The sequence below is a fragment of the Poromitra crassiceps genome (assembly GCF_964638095.1).
Source record: "Poromitra crassiceps genome assembly, chromosome: 17".
Taxonomy (NCBI): Eukaryota; Metazoa; Chordata; class Actinopteri; order Beryciformes; family Melamphaidae; genus Poromitra; species Poromitra crassiceps.
Genome location: NC_139635.1, coordinates 35,195,070 through 35,214,273, shown reverse-complemented (window position 1 = coordinate 35,214,273; position 19,204 = coordinate 35,195,070). Strand labels below are relative to the sequence as shown.

The following is a 19,204-nucleotide window of genomic DNA, read 5'->3' as shown; positions in this document are numbered from 1 at the left end:
TGAAATGTTATTTCTTGAATCCTCTGGTACCTGTAGTGATATGTATGAATTACTTGAGAAAGGCCAAATTGTTTATTGATCAATGATATGGTTTCCCTTCTATCTATTGTATAACCTGTAATTGATTGGATTGATAACACCTTTTCTTATTTGTATCTGTTGCAGAACCACAGGTAAAACAAACTGCAACAGCCACAATAAAAACATTCAAAACCTCGCCAGATTGGACTGGACCTCCCTCCTTTCATACGATCTGATCATTGTACCATGGTGGTGTTAATTTCCTGAACCCCTTCAAAACCTTTCCTACAAAATGGCGCCTGAACAGGGACCTGAGCACCACCATGGCTGAAAAGTAGAAGACCCAACTCTCAGACAATCTGGGAGGAAGACCCAACTCCCAGGACAAGAATATGAAGTAGATTTGGTTGGCCATAGCCACACGGCTGTTGAGGCAGCTCCAGAGGAGGAGAAAAGGGAAGGACATGTGCCCCATCCCCCTCCCTGCAGTTCCCATGGAACAGGGAGATCTCCTTCGCCTTCTGCTGGCCAAAATGGAAGAAATAAAAGTACAAGGATTTGAGACGGCACGAAAAATGAAAGGAATAAAAAGGCAACGATTTGAGACACATGAAAAGTTTGACATGATAGAAAAACATGTCAAAGCAGTCCAATCGTCGCCGACCCACTCGGAGAAGTCTTTCCACTATCCAACAGGAGGAAGAACAAAAGGTTATATTCCTTCACCAACACAATCATCCACACAGAACTCTCACAGGCTTGTTTTTATTTTATGTAAGTTTAATGACTGCAATTCTCATACATTTACTGGAGCCTTGTGAAGCATCTAAAGTAGAAGTGTGTGTGGTTGCATAATGTGATGTCAGGGATGAAGCATGCTTTATTATTACACACACAAAACAGATTGTTTCAACTTTATTTTTCAAGAGTTGCATTGAACAGTAATCATTAGGTTACATGGGTTTTAGGAGTTGGCATTCACATTACAAACACATGGGAATGCCAAACAGACATCCTCAGTGATAGCGTTAAGGTATTCCTCTAAACATTGTGGTTTTGGCTGAGTTTCCCAAAAGTCATCTTAGATCTCAGATCCAAGGCTATTTTACAAGTCAAGGTCTATTGTCTATCAAGATGATTTGGAAAAATTCAGCGCAGAACTCGTTTGAACCAGATCTAGTAACAATTGTAGACATTGTTTGCAGTGCCAGATGGGTGTGTTTTTAATCTTATGAACCACATAAGATTACAAAACCTACTTTAAAATAATTTCCTCTAAAACTGGGAAATGGGAATGTGACAGTTCAAAGGTCATGAGCTCGAACGGTGACGTCACAAGTGCTAAAATAAAATAAAAATCCAAGATGGCTCCTCCGGCGCAACAACAGTAGTTATAATCGTAGTAAATACTGTTTTTTAGCACTTCTGTCTTGTTTGTGTCTCATTAAATCAGCTGTACACACAGCACTGTCTAACTTCTATCTGTGTGGACATGTTGCTGCATTGTTTGTATGCGCAAAATGCCATGAAATGCCTCGTTAGCAACTGTTATTGCTAACGATGGCTACCCTGGTTAGTGGCCGGATCTGACTCGTTTAAACGGATGTGATGCAAATCGACAGTGAACTTCCCAGCTCCCAGTTTTCTGCAAATGGAACGCTAACAAAACGGATGTGACGTCATTCAACCGCCACATCCCAGTTTGTTTGCGATAAAGGAACGGGCCATACTTACTGTCCAGACTTACAGTATTAGCCATAAATAATTATTTGCAAATGCTATTTGACCCAGGTCAACTGTGTGGCCTCTTTCTCTGTGTTGCTGTTCACAACACATCTCATGTACAAACGGTAATGCAAAATAGATTGTTCAAAATGTCCAAATAACCTTCAATAAAAATAGATATAGATTGCCTAGATAGATTAAAAAAATAGAATACTTGTTGTCGATACTGAGTCGGTATATTCTGATGTTGTAATCCAGCATCCATCAACTGACTTCATTGTATCCTTCTTGTCACAGTGTGTCCCATGGTGTCATTCAGGTCCTCAGCGTGACAGACGCTGCGAGGACACTCAGCAGGACTAGCAGAGCTGGCAGGGGAAGAGAAAACAGGCACTGGATACAAATGTTTCTTCTATATGCACATTACACCCACTATGACCTGAAAGCGCTACAGTGTATTCAATCCGTCATCAGATTTGACCATTGCATTAACTCCACACTATCAATTCCCACAACAGCCAGTGTGGGTAAATGAGCCTTCTCTAAACACACATTCACATCTAGAATGCCTGTGTTCCCACGGCAATGATATAACTGAGTGAGCTCCATGCTTCAGATAAGATGTTAAACCGAGGTCCTGACTCTATGTGGTCATTAAAGATCCCTATGCATCGGCACTCTTCGCAAGAGTGGGTGTCACCCCGGTGCCGTGGCTAAATTCCCACACAGGAATTTCCTTCCATCATGGCCACTTCTCATCATCCCTCGTTACCTAATTGGCTCATTCAGTCCTCACCTCTCCACCGTGATAGGCTGATGTGTGCTGAGCATTCTGTCGCAAACTGGCTGCCGTGCATCACCCAGGTGGGTGCTACACTATCAGTGTACTACCGATATGTGAGGCGCTTTGAGTATCTAGAAAGGCCCTGTATAAAATCCAATCATTTAAATTAATAATGATTTATTAATAGTTTATAGATATCTTTATAGTTATCATTCTACTAGATGGGTCTTACGCTTCCATGAGCAAGATGCTGAACAGTGTCTACTCACTCATTGCACCTCACTCTGGATTAGAGCATCTAGGCCTGCTCAAGGCTTCTTCCCTGTTAAAAGGGTCTTTCCTTGCCGCCATTACTAAGGGCAGGCTCTTTGTTGGGAAATTGTGCAGTAAAATAGCCGATGCATGTGAGAATTGTTGGGTCTAAAATATAGAGCCTGGTCTTCTACCTGATCTGTTTGTAAAATGCCTGTTAACTCTATGATTTGGCACTATATAAATATAAAATTGGTTGATTGATTGATTGATTGATTGATTGATTGATTGATTGATTGATTGATTGATTGAAGTGTAAAGATGTAATGTAATGTAATGTAAATGTGGAATGTCTTGTATGACTTCGCTGTTTACCATGAGGTTGGAAAGCACCACTGCCTGCTGTAGTCATAGGCATTGTGGTGTTGCCGGGGGCTGCGGTGGTGACGGGGGCTGCGGTGGTGACGGGGGCTGGTGTGGCATCAGGGTCGGCCAGGTTCAGATTGCCAGCGTTCAGAAGAAAACCAATATTGATACCTGAAGAAGAAAACCAACAGAGATACTGCCTGAAGAACAAAACCAACGATACTGGCTGAAGAATAAAATCAAGAGACTGAGCAGGAGGAAATTGTACATGGTCGCACTAGGGGTCCGCCTCCTGCATTTGCAGAGTCAGCCGGCTAGAGTCAGACACTCAACCCTCCCAAAGCTCACGCTCCATAGGGTTCCTTTGCCGTTGCCACCCAGTGACGCGGTTTGTTGCAAAATGCTGCTCGGCTGATCCCTCGTATAATGTTTCCAAGTCAAAACGATCTTATATACTGTGTGTTCATGTGTGTTCACTCACCGCCAATAAAAGTTCCAGTTGCCACCTGGACACGGAATGTGGTGACGTGGCTGCTCCTGGTGCTGGTGGCGTTGAGGTTTGGGATGGTGAACTCACACTTGATCACACTCTCATTCACTAAGCTGCGGATATCTCTCACCGTCTGGAAAGATAAGGTAAGGTCAGATCAGTTAAGTTATGATGAAACCATTCCTGTGGGGAAATTGTTTTCCTGCAGCAAACAGCAAATAGTAATATGATACAGAAAATGTAATAAAAACATGAATATAGCAAAGCAAATTATAAATAACTATTTTTGAATAAACGATCGTAAAATTGAAATTGAAATACTGTAGCACAACTTGAGAGAAAACCAGTCACCATTGACTTCAGTACAGTAGCCTACAACTGAAGTCAATCGTGATGGCACAATTTTCATTTTTGGGTGAACTGTTAATTTAAAGCAGCCCTGTTATTAAAGCAATCAACATTTCCACAATGTACATTAACAGTTAATAAATACCCGTCTTAACTCGATTTCAATTATTTGCAAAAACATCACAAAGATCATTACTCTTCTCCTGAGCATATTTGAAAACAAAATAATGAAAACTGAATGAACCATTAAGTGCCTTGCTCATCTTGCATGTTTCTGTTTCTGTTCATGATCTTTGTTTCATAAACAGACAAACAGGATTTGGAGTATAGACAAGTTTCCCCGCGTTGGCCTAGGGCGGCGCCATAGCAGCCTTATGTCAGGGTTTAGCAAGCCCAGATTGCAGTGCTCAAAGAGGAAGGGCAAAAGAGAAGGAGGAGTATAGAGACACTGCGTAACGCGTCATCATTCAGAAACCACGCCCAAGACGGGGGAAAACAATTAGGAAAACAGAACCCCCCCCCTCCAATCCTGGCGTTCTCGTATGTCGCGTGCATGGTTGCGTGTTGCACAAAAAGATCGTATATACGGAAGATGAACACTCCAACTTCCTTGACAGCTAGATCCACATTTTTCTTCTCGCCAATTCTCAATGGCTTCCTTGTTTTGCTCAGGAGTACAAAAAACTAACTGGCGACTTTTTACATTTGTTGTCTGCGCAGGCCACCACACAACAGCTTTTAGCTATGTTTAATTCAAGGAAAATTACGCTCACCACGCCCACTTTTTCTCTCTTCCGCGTTACACGCAATTGTATTTGTTCTTCCCGTTCAGGGCTAGTTGGCGGCCAATTTCAAAACAAAACGTCACTATAATAATGAATGAATTTTGGCAACATTCAGAATTAAGCTACACTGCGGTCAACTTCAGTTACATGTTCATAGCGTTACTGCTGCGAGGAGCCGATGGCTGTACCCGGTCCCGGTCGGCATTTACCGTTAGTTACAAAAGCACGTCGACAGTGTTTTCTCACTGCCAGTAGCCTACAGTAGGGTTTGACAGATAGCTAGTCTGACCGGCCAGCACAGCCAGCGCTCCCAGTCCTCGCTGCTCGTTAAATAAACTAACTCAGGTGTTATTCTGATAAACTGGTCACATATATGTTACGTTCTCACCTGCAAAATATTATATATATAATATTATTATTTTTTTGCTTGAAAACAGCTTTTTGGCAAGTCTAAAAATTACTACGGTAGGCGTAATCTACTTCCGTGTCTAAAACCGGAAAGACGATTACAAAATGAAGCATGCAGAAGCGTCCTTGTATGGGCAAAGAATAAGGTGATCGTGACATCATCAGGAATTTGACGCAAATCATGACACCGCTTCTGACCTCACTGATGATGATGTCAGTGAAGATCTCACGTTTTGCGTCACAAATCACTGATGATGTCACGATTTGAGTCACACCCAAACATCACTGATGGCATCACAACTATTCGAGTGACATCACTGATGACATACACGCGCACACACACACACACACACACACACACACACACACACACACACACACACACACACAGACAACTTCAACTATATTATGTAGATAATTCACATGCATTTATTTTTCCCCGTAGTGAAGAAGGGGAAGCCTCACCCTCTCTTTTGCAGTCAATGCCCCGTTGCTGTTGTTTCTTTCCAATGTGCTGAAGAAGAATGTGCCATTGTTTTGAAAACAGGCAAAAACCATGGTGGACATCTGAGAGAGAGAGAGAGAGAGAGAGAGAGGGGGGGAGTAAGAGGAATAAATTACTTCCTTAAAGCATATTAGCATTATTCTATTATCATAAGCTGTCTTTGTTTGGAATGACCGCTTTACTTGTTTAGTTGTTGATGCAGGAATTGTGCATTTACCGCTTCCTTGTTCCATCTGTTTCCTTGTGTGTGTGTGTGTGTGTGTGTGTGTGTGTGTGTGGGGGTGGGTGTGTGTGTGTGTGTGTGTGTGTGTGTGTGTGTGTGTGTGTGTGTGTGTGTGTGTGTGTGTGTGTGTGTGTGTGGGGGTGTGTGTGCGCGTGCGCGTGTGTGTGCGCGTGCATGCATGCATGTGTGCATGTGTGTGTGTCCCGGGCTCGAGTCTTATACACGGGTCTGGAAATGTATGGAAAGTGATAGAAATAGTGTAGAAATTGCACAAAAGTATGGAAAGATATTGTTCGGCTCAAGAGATTACTTTACTTTACTTTACTTTATGTCATTTAGCAGACGCTTTTGTCCAAAGCGACTTACAATGCAATACAATACAGTGCAGTACAATATACAATCAAAGAATACACATTATCAGCAACAATACAGAACAATATATCCAGCAATGAACAAGGTAAAAAACAACAAATACTTATAAAAATATCACTTATAAAGACACAGCAAACAATAAGCACGGTGAACAATCAACAACTGAAAAGTAGCACTCTACTGTAGCGCTTTCAGCGCTCTACTGAAAGGTCTGATCCGGAAGGGCCAAAATATAGTCCAAATAGGTGAGTCTTAAGTCTCCGACGGAAAATAGGCAGTGTTTCAGCTGAACTGACCGAAAGGGGGAGCTCATTCCACCATTTTGGCGCTAAAGAGGAAAAGAGTCGGGATCTAGATGAGTGACCCCCAGGTCCGCAGATTGATGGAGGGGCCAGACGGACAGGACGGGTGGAGGTACGGAGAGAGCTATGCAGTGGTTGGAGCTTGACCATGGACTGTAGATATATAGGGGCTGACCGGTGGAGTGCCCTGTAAGCCAGTACCAGAGACTTGAATCTGATGCGTGAAAGAATGGGAAGCCAGTGGAGTTTATGGAGGAGGTGAGTGACGTGAGAGAATTTGGGCAGGTTATATACCAGACGGGCTGCAGAGTTTTGAATTAATTGAAGAGGTCGAATAGCAGAAGCAGGTAACCCTGCCAACAGAACATTGCAATAATCCATGCGGGAGAGAACCAATGCCTGGACCAGGAGTTGAGTCGCCTCTATTGAGAGACAGGACCGAATCCTACGGATGTTGTAGAGTGAAAATCTGCAGGCGCGGGCAGTGGCTGCGATGAAGGCTGAGTTTGAAAGCTGGTTATCCAGGATTACGCCAAGGTTTTTTACTGTTTGAGAGGGCAGTATGGTAGTGTTTTCAATGGAGATGGAGAGGTCACTGAGAGGACAGTCTTTAGCCGGGAGGAAGAGGAGCTCAGTTTTATCAATGTTCAATTTGAGATGGTGTGTGGACATCCAGGCTGCGATGTCATTGAGGCAGGAGGCAAGGCGGGCTACAATTTGGGTGTCAGAGGGGGGGAAAGAAAGGAAAAGTTGTGTGTCATCGGCGTAACAATGGTAAGAGAAACCGTGAGAGGCTATCACATGGCCGAGCGATCTAATGTACAAAAGAAAAAGGAAAGGGCCCAGGACTGAGCCCTGGGGTACACCAGTGGTAAGAGTGGAGGGTCGAGAAAGGGCACCTCGCCATAACACCTGGTATGAGCGATCGGAAAGATAAGAAGTAAACCAAGAAAGTGCAGAACCAGAAACACCCAGGTGAGAGAGAGTAGAGAGAAGGATTTGGTGATTTACGGTGTCAAAAGCTGCTGATAGATCTAGAAGAACAAGGACAGAGGAGAGGGATGAGGATTTGGCAGAATGTAAGGCATGAGTGACTGAGAGGAGGGCTGTCTCGGTGGAGTGATATGGCTTGAAACCTGATTGTAGGGGATCTAATAGATTGTTCTGGGAGAGATAAAGTGAGAGTTGATCTGAGACTGCACGTTCGAGGGTTTTGGATATGAAGGAGAGAAGGGACACGGGACGGTAGCTATGGGTGGTGGAGGGGTCTAGAGAAGGTTTTTTGAGAAGTGGTTTGACTCTAGCGGTCTTGAGGAGAGTGGGAACAGAACCAGAGGACAAGGATGAATTGATGAAGGAAGTGAGAAAATGTGAAATATCAGAGGAGATAGCCTGGAGGAGAGAGGAGGGGATAGGATCGAGGGGGCAGGAGGTAGCACGGTTGGACATAATAAGTTTGAGTACATCTTCAGGGGAGAGGGGACAGAAGGAGGCAAGACCAGTGGGGGGGGGTCGGAGAGTGTGTGCTGGTGACGGAGAAACTGCTGTTGGTGACTGGAGGGGGGAAAGCAGAGCTGATTACCCGGAAGTCCCTGCACTTCCTGGTTCCTACAGTACGTGTAGGCCTATAAGTCAATGGAATTTCTTTATGGGAATTTTGGTTAAATACATGAAATAAGGTCTGTGGTTAACAAAGGTTTATGAAACAGCGAACTTTGTGTTCAGCAAGATAATCTTCAACAAATGAGGACCACTTTTGACTTTCGAAGCATTTTCTGAAAATGGCATTTAAAAAAAGCACAGTCAAGCTTCAAAAGTCATAAAAGTGGTCTTCATTTGTAATTTGTAATTGTAATAGTAGCCTAATTGTAATAGTAGCCTAATTCTGTCAGCAAGGTGAGGTAATTTAGGCCTAACTGTAGGCTAGTTTGTTTTCAACAGGTACTCTCATCCCTGGTAGTAACCCTGGTGTGTATCATGTGTATTATGTTAGGGATGTTAATGATTAATTTACAATCGATTAATCACCTTTAAGAATTTGATCGATCAAACATATGTTAAACGATTAATCGACAATGTAGGCTATGTGATATTTTTGACTTTTTTGCTGAAATGATTTAAAACAAGGGGAGACATTTTACTTTCACCGCTTATACAGAGGAAGAAGAAAGCCAATTTGGCAAGCAGGCAAAAAGTCCAGTGTGGGAGAATTACACCCAAAAAGGCATCAGTATTCATTGGAAACGTTAAAATGTTGAAATACAACACGTCTACAAGCAGACAGCTAATGCAGGAAGTTTGGTCGGTTGATTAACGAGTTGAGTAGGCCTAAAGCACACATGGGCAAAATATGGCCGGCGGGCCGGATGCGGCCCGCGGGCGCCACCTGTGTGGCCCGCGATGGAATTGCAAAAAAAAAAAAAAAAAAAATGTTCATGTCATGTTCATGTCTAATATTCTGGCCAATACTAATGTTATAGCATTTCAGTCTGGAATATGGAATATCTTTCAATAATCTTTATGACTAAAAGGCTACATTGAAGTAGAAATTTAAATAACTCAAATAACTCATTGGTTTTGGATTTATTTAGCTTCAAGACTGCATTTTTTTTCGTGTGACCCTCAACACAGGCTTTGATCATCCCGGGACACTTACTGATACTCATGCTTAAATTAACCCACTCATATTCTGATTTATTTCAAGAAAAACATTTCAGCTAGTGGAAATTCTAATTGGCTGGTAACTTTAAAATCTAGCAGCCATATTGGCAGGTGGTCAAAAAAGTTAATTTCAAGCCCTGAGAGCAGGTGGTGACATAGGAGTGAATGAGAAAAGGATCAAATATTGGTGGTTAAGACTGAATAATGACATCACAACTGTTAATTTAAAATGAGTTATTCCTCTAAACCTGGCTTCAAATGCACCAAATTTTTCGCGCTGGCGCCATTCGGCCCTCAGCAAAACCTGGTAGCGAGGACATTTTTTGTGGCCCTCTCTATCATCAAAGTTACCCATCCATGGGTTACGGCATGACAATATTTGTTCGGCCCCCTGCAACAATCTGGGTTTCTCGTGTGGCCCCCCATGAAAAATAATTGCCCACCCCTGGCCTAAAGGCATGTGTAAAAACACGCATTTTGTATTTTCTATTTTGTATGTCAAAAACAGTTATTTTTTATTAATTAGGCTAATCAATGAATCGATCATTAATATGGCCAATTAAAGAAATGTATTACAATTTGTATATCTTAGGCTATGTGTACCTAAGAAGAAAGCCATCTCTTAGGCTATGTGTACCTTACCGGGGTTTGGGGGGCAGTGAGTCCCAGAGCTATGAAGCCGTCTGAAACTCCTCGGAGCTGGACGGCCAGGTCCACGCCGTTGGGAGCCATGGGACTCCTGGTGTCCAGGGAGGCGAACAGACAGGATGAGCTCATGTTCATGGGGTCACAGTCATTTGGCATCTCCACACACAGCTTAGTCACCCCACAGCCTGACCGAGTGATGTTCACCTGGTACGCACACACGCACGCACGTGCACACACACACACACACACACACACACACACACACACACACACACACACACACACACACACATACAGTCAAACACAAAACATTTAACCCCATTGAACCCCTTATAATGTTCTATTGTAAGTTTTCTGTTATATTCTATAGTCTTTATCATTACTTTCACTGATATGACTCGCCACTAGCAGCATCATCACCATCACCATCACCACAGTTTATGATTATTAAATGAAAGAGGTGATGTTTTTGTCTCTCAGCAGCATATCTCAAAAAGTATGAATGGATTTCCATGACATTTGGTGGACAGATCGGTCTTAATTGGGCCGAGGAACAATTGATGAGATGGTGGTGATGATCTAGAGATCTTGGATTTCCACTTCAGTCTCTGTGCTATTATCTTCTGCCCAGTGCAAGGGCAAGGGCAAGTGTTATCTTTGCTAGTTTCTAGCACTCAAAATCTCCAGTTTTTTATTTTAATTACCACTGGGTCAGTACATCAAACACACACACACACACACACACACACACTGGGTCAGTACATCAAATAACGTGTTTCAGCGAGCCAGTGGTCATTAAAAGACAAATAGATTTTGAGTGCTAGAAACGAGCAAAGATAACGCTTGCCATTACACTTCCACTGGGGCGTAAGATATGGCCCCTCTGTCAAGTTAGTTCATTTTGTTAGTCTCACACTGTAATGTTGACTTTGTGCCACTAGGGGGTGGCATTGACAATGAATAGGAATGATCCAATGGTGGAACTAAATGATTGGTGGCCGGTGGGGGACAACATGTTTAGCATTTTGTTTGTTTTATAGGTGTCTCTGTCAGGAGAATTTAACATCCTATTTTGATCTTTCTCTTACTCTTGCATGTATGTCAAAAATGACTGAGGGGCGGCAAAATGCTGTTAGAATAACACCTGATAAACATTTAATATGCGACCTGAAGCACTACAGCCAACTGCTGCTAGTTTCAGACTGTGGCTGGTATGGGTTTTTCACTCTGCCAGCCACTTTGACAAGAAAGCAATCGTTATTTTGTCGATTTTCTTTTAAATTCTAAAACTTAATTTTAGCTGATCAAATAGTCAAACTGGCTGTTAAGCTATGGAGTCCACCAGACAGACACTGTGGCTGGTTTAAAGTGATGGTTGAAGTACATTGAAAATGTGAAAGTGAATGCAGTCGAACCGTTAACGAGCTGTTAAACGACAAATGAGATGTTCCATGAACACCCGGCGCCACATAGATCATCAACGCAGCGACCAACAAGATCAATCCTCGATCCATTCCTGTAGGGTGAAGAGAGAAAAGAAAGTTAATGGAGGAAACATCAATCAATATGCTGTAGTCAAGGTTGGGAAACCTTAAACCCTCTTGTAGACATTCATGCATCTTTCAGAATTTGATAAAAGTACGTTCTTATCTCAATCTATATTGATAAATCAACTATGAAACAATTACCGGTTTAATCATAACCCGTGATAAAATTCCTGACAGTTAGTATTGCCTTTTCAAATTTTAATTATCGTGCTCTCTAGCTTTCATTTCATCGATAATTTTAACTTATTTTGGGACCGTGCCTCGCTATTTAGTAGCGACGGGATTCACCCAAACAAGCGAGGTGGCCAAATGCTATTATGCAACATCCAGCACGCTGTTAGTATTAGCGCATGACTGTCCACCGAACATCACTCCCTGATCTCTTCCTCGCCTGCCAATACATTATCCATCTCCTGCTCCAGCTCCCCCTATCGTCTACCTCCGGTATCACAGCCACCAGCTCATCTCTCCCTCCATTCCATCTTCACCTCTCCTGCTCAGATCGCCCCCTCAAGGCCTGGAGGCTTCATTACGCCTCCCATTTTTCTTTGTCCCTCTGCCATAAGTCCAGCTCACCTCACTAACACCATTCAATACCCTTATCCCCCCAGTAACCTAACCCCTCTGATTCCAATCACTGTCGAGCTTTCTTTTCCGATTCAGACTATTTCCCGCTCCCGCCATCCTCCTATTTTTCATCACTGCACCGATATGTTTCCTGTCAACAAGGGAATAAACAAAAACAACCTCCTAACCATTGTCCCCACCCTCACTCCCCCCCAGCCCTACAACAACTTCAATATAACAGGAGGACTCTGGAACTGTCAGTCAGCCGTCAACAAAACTGAAATAATTTCTGCCCATGCTCTCTCTCAATCCCTCCACTTCCTTGCCCTCACTGAAACTTGGATACTACCAGAAAACACTGCCACTCCTGCTGCTCTCTCTTCAGCCTTTTCTTTCTCTCACACACCTAGGACCTCTGGGAGAGGTGGTGGCATGGGTCTCCTCATTTCTTCTGAATGGTCATACACGGTTACACCTCCCTCACACCTTTCCATCTCCTTTGAATCCCACTCTGTCACTGTTTCCCTACCTACCAAACTCACCATCATCACTATCTACCGCCCGCCTGGACAGCTCGGTTCGTTCCTGGAGGAAATAGATACCCTCCTCTCCCTCTACCCCGAGGACGGCTCCCCCCTCATACTTGTCGGCGATTTTAATGTCCAGGCGGCAACTCTACATTCTCCCTCCTTCATTAACTTCTTTGCATCCTTCGACCTCTCCCTCTCTCCTTCTCCCCCCACTCACAATGCTGGAAACCTGCTCGATCTCATTTTCACCCGTTCCTGCCGTACCTCCACCCTCTCTGTTACCCCCCTCCCTGTATCGGATCACTACTTCATTACGTTCTCCTTCCCTATCTCCCTCCCTTCCCACCGTCCATCCATCTCCGACTCATTCTATTACCACCCGTCCCAACCTCCAGACTCTCCCACCTACGTCCCTCTCCTCTGCTGCCCTCTCCCTCCTTCCCTCACCTGCTCAATTCTCTCTCCTATCCACTGACGATGCCTCCAACACCCTCTTATCCTCTCTCTCCTCTGCCCTTGATTCCCTCTGTCCACTCATCACTAAACCCGCCCGGCCCTCTCCCCCCGCTCCATGGCTCACTGAACCTCTCCGCACCCACCGCTCAGAACTTCGTGCTGCAGAAAGAACTTGGAAAAAGTCCCTCAACCCCAACGATCTCACAACTTATCAACATATCCTCTCCAATTTCACCTCTGCTGTTTCTACTTCAAAAACCTCCTTTTTCACGTCTTTAATCCAATCCTCCGCCTCCAACCCCAGCAAACTATTCTCCACCTTCTCTTCCCTCCTTAACCCTCAGCTCCCTCCCCCTCCCTCTGCCATTTCTGCCGATGACTTTCTATCTCACTTCACCAAGAAGGTTTACGACATCAGTTCCTCCTTCCCCTCACTTATCTCTCCTATCTCCAATCCAGTTCATCCACCCCCTACTCCCGGTCTGTCCACCTTCTCCCCCCTCTCCCCTGAAGAAGTACTTCAACTCATCACTTCCAACCGCGCCACCTCCTGCCCCCTGGACCCGATCCCTTCCGCCCTCTTACAGTCCATCTCCCCTGACCTATCCCCATTCCTCACCACATTCATTAACTCCTCTCTTTCCTCTGGTCGATTCCCAACCATCTTAAAGACTGCCATTGTAAAACCTTTACTCAAAAAACCATCCCTCGACCCTACTGCCATCTACAACTACCGTCCTGTCTCTCTCCTCTCTTTCCTCTCCAAAACCATCGAACGTGCCGTCTCCAGTCAACTTTCCACCTATCTCTCCCAGCACAATCTGTCTGACCCTCTCCAATCTGGTTTCAAACCCGCTCACTCAACCGAAACTGCTCTTCTCGCTGTCACTGATGCACTTCACTCCACCATGGCTTCATCCCTCTCCTCTGTTCTCATACTCCTGGACCTATCTGCTGCTTTCGACACTGTTAACCACCAAATCCTTCTTTCCACCCTTTCTGACTTGGGTGTCACTGGGTCTGCACTCTCCTGGTTCTCCTCCTATCTTTCTGACCGCTCCTACCGGGTTTCTTGGAGAGGCTCCCTTTCTACTCCTTGCACCCTTTCCACTGGTGTTCCTCAGGGTTCTGTTCTAGGTCCTTTCCTGTTCCTCCTCTACATGGGTTCACTTGGTCACGTCATTTCATCTCACGGTTTTTCCTATCACTCCTATGCCGACGACACACAACTTTACCTTTCCTTCCCCCCTCTGACACTTCAATTGGATCACGGATCTCTGCCTGCCTGAAATACGTTGGTGTCTGGATGGCGGATCACCACCTCAAACTCAACCCTGAAAAAACCGAGATCATCTTCCTCCCTGGCAAAGAATCCCCCCTGACTGACCTCTCCATATCCATTGACAACCACACCGTAACTCCATCTCAAACAGCTAAAAACCTGGGAGTGATCCTTGACCACCAACTCATCTTCTCTGCCTACATTGCCGCAACAGCACGCTCCTGCTGGTGTAACGGCGTTGTGTAGGTGGTACTTGCAGCAACCCATGTTAAGAGCTTGTCCAGGGGTGGATTCGAACTGTCGACCCTCGGCTTGGGAGTCCAACATGTTAACCGCAACACCAAGAGAGCTAGCTCCCTTGGCGGAGCTGGTTAACATGCCTTTATACCTGGGGAGTGAGTTTAACCAATCCACTCGCTACCACTCGGGACTCACGAGGAATCCGCGCTGATTCAACTCGGTTACACCGGTTCTCCCTCTTCAATATTCGTAAGATACGTCCATTTCTCACCAGAGAAGCGACACAAATTCTGGTACAGTCACTGGTATTGTCACGCATCGACTACTGCAATGTCCTTTTGGCAGGCCTCCCTGCCTCTGAAATACTTCCTCTTCAGCTCATTCAGAACACAGCAGCCCGTCTGGTCTACAATTTACCTAGATTTTCCCATGTCACCCCCCTTTTCCGAGAGCTTCACTGGCTTCCCATCCTAGCACGCATCAAATTCAAAACTCTGGCACTAGCTTTCAAGGCCGTTCACCAAACAGCCCCCTCGTACTTACAGTCTAGGGTCACTTTCCAAACCTCTCACCGCCCGCTCCGCCCCTCCACTAGTGCAGGACGTCTCGCCCCTCCCCTGCTACGTGGGCTCAGAAGCCGCTCTCGGACGAGACTTTTCTCCTACCTGGCCCCAAAATGGTGGAATGAACTTCCCCCGGACATCAGGACTGCCGCATCACTCCCCATTTTCCGCAGAAAACTTAAAACTCATCTCTTCAGACTTTATATTGACTCTTCCTGAATTCCCTCCCTTCTCTCTGCCTGCTTTCCATGTGTTTTTGAATTGAATTTTCTGTTTCTTAAATGTTTGCTCCTTTAATTGTTCTCACCTTTAATCTCCCCTTTTATATTGGCTTCTCATATTTTTACTACTATCTTTCTATTTTATCTATTCTTGTTATTGTGTGCTGTATATGATCATGATGTAAGTCGCTTTGGATAAAGGCGTCTGCTAAATACCAATAAAGTAAAGTAAAGTAAAGTAAAGTTAAAACCGGGTTGATTACAGCACTTTGAAAGACACAATAAATGCTGACCATCATCAACCGAAGTTAGCAACCGTCTCCCAGAAGCAGGCACGCAGCCAACTTATTTCAATTACTGTATCAGTACTTTTTGAAAATGTTCAGCACATTTTAACAATACAGCGATAATAGTGATAACCATGATAATTTTGGTCACCATTTGATATGATGTATTTGATGTTAGGTTAAAAACACATGAAATAAAAAAAAAAGACATGCAACTCAGGAAAACATCAAAGATAGACACAATAAAGTAATAGATTTGTTTCCATTGTGGTCCTTTAGTTGCCTATATATACTATAGTTGCCTACTATAGAACTATAATTGTGATATGAGATTTTCATACCGTTTCATCTCCTAAATAAAAAAAACAAGTTACTTAATGACACAATTCATATTAGTGGAAACAGCCCCAGTCAAACTTTTTCTTATAGTGTTTCATTTCATAAATTTAAACCTGCGTGGAAAGAATTGATTCATGCTCGTAATTATACTTTTGCCAAGGAAACTCATCACATTGGTTCTGTGCAAATTTGTTGAGTTGTAGGTGTACTTTTGTTATTAGAAATATCTGTTATTGCTGTATCTCATAGCAAAATATTCTATAAAAACAATCTATTCATTTTGGGCAAAAACAAATGTACCGATATAAAATGTTCTTTTCTTCATTGTCTGACTTGACTTACCTGGGCTTTCTAAATCAGCTGTTGAGACGGATGATTCTGGAGTTGCTTATGCTCTTCTGAGTGTGTCCCTGTGTGACACCAAAACGCCCTGCTGGTGCTCAAGGTGATGCAGGGGGCGGGGCCTATTGGCAGCATCCTGGAGTGTGCGGTGCTTAGTGTTTGGGCTTTTCAGTGGCCAACAAGTACCAGGCAGTTCCTTGTAGGTGTTTGTCAAGGGTCATGTGCCTTGAAATAAGCATTGTCATTGCTAAGAGGAAGTCCATCTTTCATTCAGCTTGGAGAACTGGATTTGTTGGATTTTGCTGTGGCACAAAGCACTTCTGTGAATCATTTATTAAATTATTGTAACTGGAAGAATGGATCATGCAAAAGGCACAGAGACCATCCCTTCTCAAAACACACCATTATATATTGTACACATCACACTGATGAAGCTGACAGTGTGATGTCATAGAGGAGGTCTACCCGAGCGCGTGCATATATCATTTGTGCTGCCACTTTCGACACAGGGGTGTACAGTCTCCAATATTTGTACAGAAATGACAATATGAGTGGCCTCTGGGTGGGTTGATGGCCTCTCATGTTTTTTTTTTACTCCTCCCGAGGTTAGCTGACAGTGTGATGTCATAGAGGAGGTCTACTAGAGCGTGTGCATGTGTTTGGCAAGCTCCCACTTTGAACACAAACCTGTCCAGTGTCCAATTTGTAAAGGCTATGCACTCTAGTTGTTTCATTCTATCTTGTATCTATAGAAAGGACGATTAAAGCTCTGTAGTGGCTTACACTATTATTTATTAATCAAGTCTTCAGATGAACATGCTCAGCAGACTTTTTGAAGTGACCTCCTGTTAACAATAACCATAACCAAATCAGTTACTGAATATTATAAACAGAATGTTTTCCATATTAACTAAAATAAAATATAATCTCAGTGTCACTTATCACTGCTGTAGTAATTAACAATCTGTTACTGTTGTAAATTAAACATTCTAGTGGCATTTCAAACAATAGCCTACTATTACTGTAATCAACAATCACTGTAACACAAAAACATTTCCGAACACATTTCAATCCGTTCTTCCCAACCTGTCAACATTTTTTCTTTTCCTCCAGCACATCATGTACATTTTTCACATTTTTTCTCTTTATGCTTTATCCGTTATTTCATTTTTCTTCTATTTTCTATTTTTCCATTTCTATTTTTCACTATTTTATTCATTTATTTTCTTCCCTCTTTCACCCCAGTTCAACTTGTATAGTCTGCAAGGTACCCTGGCCTCACACTTGCTCGCCCAGATCTGGTGGTCACAGTTTGTTGTGTGTCCCCAACACGTATGTCGGGTGCTGCAACAGTGTCTGGTTTTGTGTGTGGTTCTGGTTTCGTTTGACACACCGGGTTCAGTGCCCCGGTCCCGCCTAAGGTGACGGCGATTTCTCCGTAACACACCGCCGGTGTCCAGTCGTACCGCGTAGGACCTGTGATCCACTGGATCCACCACTGTAGCCTTTCTCCAGATGGTGCGGGGTTCATAAGGCTGGATTCGAACACGGTCTCCTCGCTGTAGTGTGTCCATGTCCTTGGCTGTCCTGTTGTAGTATTTGGCTTGTCTCATTTGTCTGTCTATCCATGCTTGTGTTGTGTGTTTCACCTCTGGTTGTAGAAGACTCTCCCTCGTTGGTAGCAGAGTTCTGGTCCGCCTACTCAGCGACCTCTGAGCTGGGCTTGTCTGTAGTCCTTGAGTTGGCGTGTTGCGGTGATCCAACATAGCCAGATACGGGTCCTCTCCCGCTGCCTTGGCTTTCATCATCAGTTGTTTTGCCGTTTTCACCGCCGACTCCGCCATCCCGTTGCTTTGTGGGTATCCGGGTGATGAAGTTCTGTGTTGGAACTCCCACAGCTGACGGAACCGCTGGAACTCCTGGGAAGCGTACTGGCCCATTATCAGAAACAACAATGTCTGGAATACCCTGACGGGCAAAGTGAGCCTTCAGCTTTCTTATCACAGTACACGACTTTGTATCTGGCAAATAGTCAATTTCCCAAAAGTTTGAGTAGTAATCTACCGTAATGAGGTAATCTTTGTTGTCGTATGTAAACAAATCTGTGCCAACTTTGGCCCACGGTCTGCTTGTTACCTTGTGTGGGTGCAATGTCTCTTTTTGTTGTCTCATTTCTACAGATCTGCAAATGTCACATTTTTGTATGAATGTCTTAATGTGCTCGCTCATTCCCTGCCAGTACAAACATTCTCTCGCACGCTGGAGGCATCCCTCCACCCCCAGGTGAGTAGAGTGAATACGGCTAGTGAGCTCATGTTGGAGTGCTTTTGGAATGACGGCTCTCTCACCTCTGAAGATGATTCCATCCTGACAGCTCAATTCCTCTTGGAACGAGTGATAGTGCATTATATCACTCGGTGTGTGATGCTTGTCTTGTGGCCATCCGCTTTGAATGGTCTTAATCAGTGTCTGCAGTGTCTTGTCATTTTGGGTGGCAGAGCGTATCTTGCTCAGTCTCTCTGTGGAGATAGGTAGGTAGTCTACCATGTTGACTGTTTCCATCTCAGACTCCACCGACCCTGCCGTTGAGCTCTCTGGCAGGTATGCCCTGCTTAAGGTATCTGCCAACAGCATGTCACGTCCAGGACATAAATCACATCTATCTCATACCTCTGCAGCCTAAGCAGCATTCTTTGGAGCCACTTTGGTGCGCTCAACAGTGGCTTTTTTACGATATTTTTCCATGCCAAAAACAATAGCCAAACATTCTTTTTCGATTTGGGCATAGCCCCTTTCTGTTGGCGTCAGTGCTCTGCTTCCAAATGCGACAGGTTCCCCTTTTTGTGTCAGCGCCGCGCCTAGACCTGTCTCTGATGCGTCGCACTGCAGTGTCACTACTGGGTCATAGCACCTCAGTACTGGCGTTTTGGTCATATTGTC

At 44.2% G+C, this 19,204-nt stretch overlaps 1 protein-coding gene and 1 long non-coding RNA gene across 3 annotated transcripts in view; both read right to left on the bottom strand.

Annotated features, from left to right (window-relative positions):
- Nucleotides 1–923: 923 nt before the first annotated feature.
- Nucleotides 924–19,204, bottom strand: part of LOC310792139 (putative ferric-chelate reductase 1) — a 37,346-nt gene continuing 19,065 nt past the window's right edge. The window contains exons 5-7 of one of the 2 annotated variants that reach the window (XM_083653856.1): nucleotides 3,630–3,771; nucleotides 3,158–3,319; nucleotides 924–2,114 (exon numbers count right to left, since the gene is read on the bottom strand). In XM_083653856.1, the coding sequence (XP_083509982.1) occupies nucleotides 2,062–2,114; nucleotides 3,158–3,319; nucleotides 3,630–3,771 (357 nt within the window). In that variant the 3' untranslated portion in view covers nucleotides 924–2,061. The remainder of the gene's footprint in view (nucleotides 2,115–3,157; nucleotides 3,320–3,629; nucleotides 3,772–19,204) is intronic. The other variant, XM_083653855.1, reaches the window with a different exon arrangement.
- Nucleotides 5,645–16,352, bottom strand: LOC310791854. Its single transcript, XR_014553460.1, has 4 exons — nucleotides 16,265–16,352; nucleotides 11,306–11,406; nucleotides 9,885–10,094; nucleotides 5,645–5,746 (listed from the first exon to the last, which is right to left on the bottom strand). It is a non-coding gene; the product is annotated as an uncharacterized lncRNA (long non-coding RNA).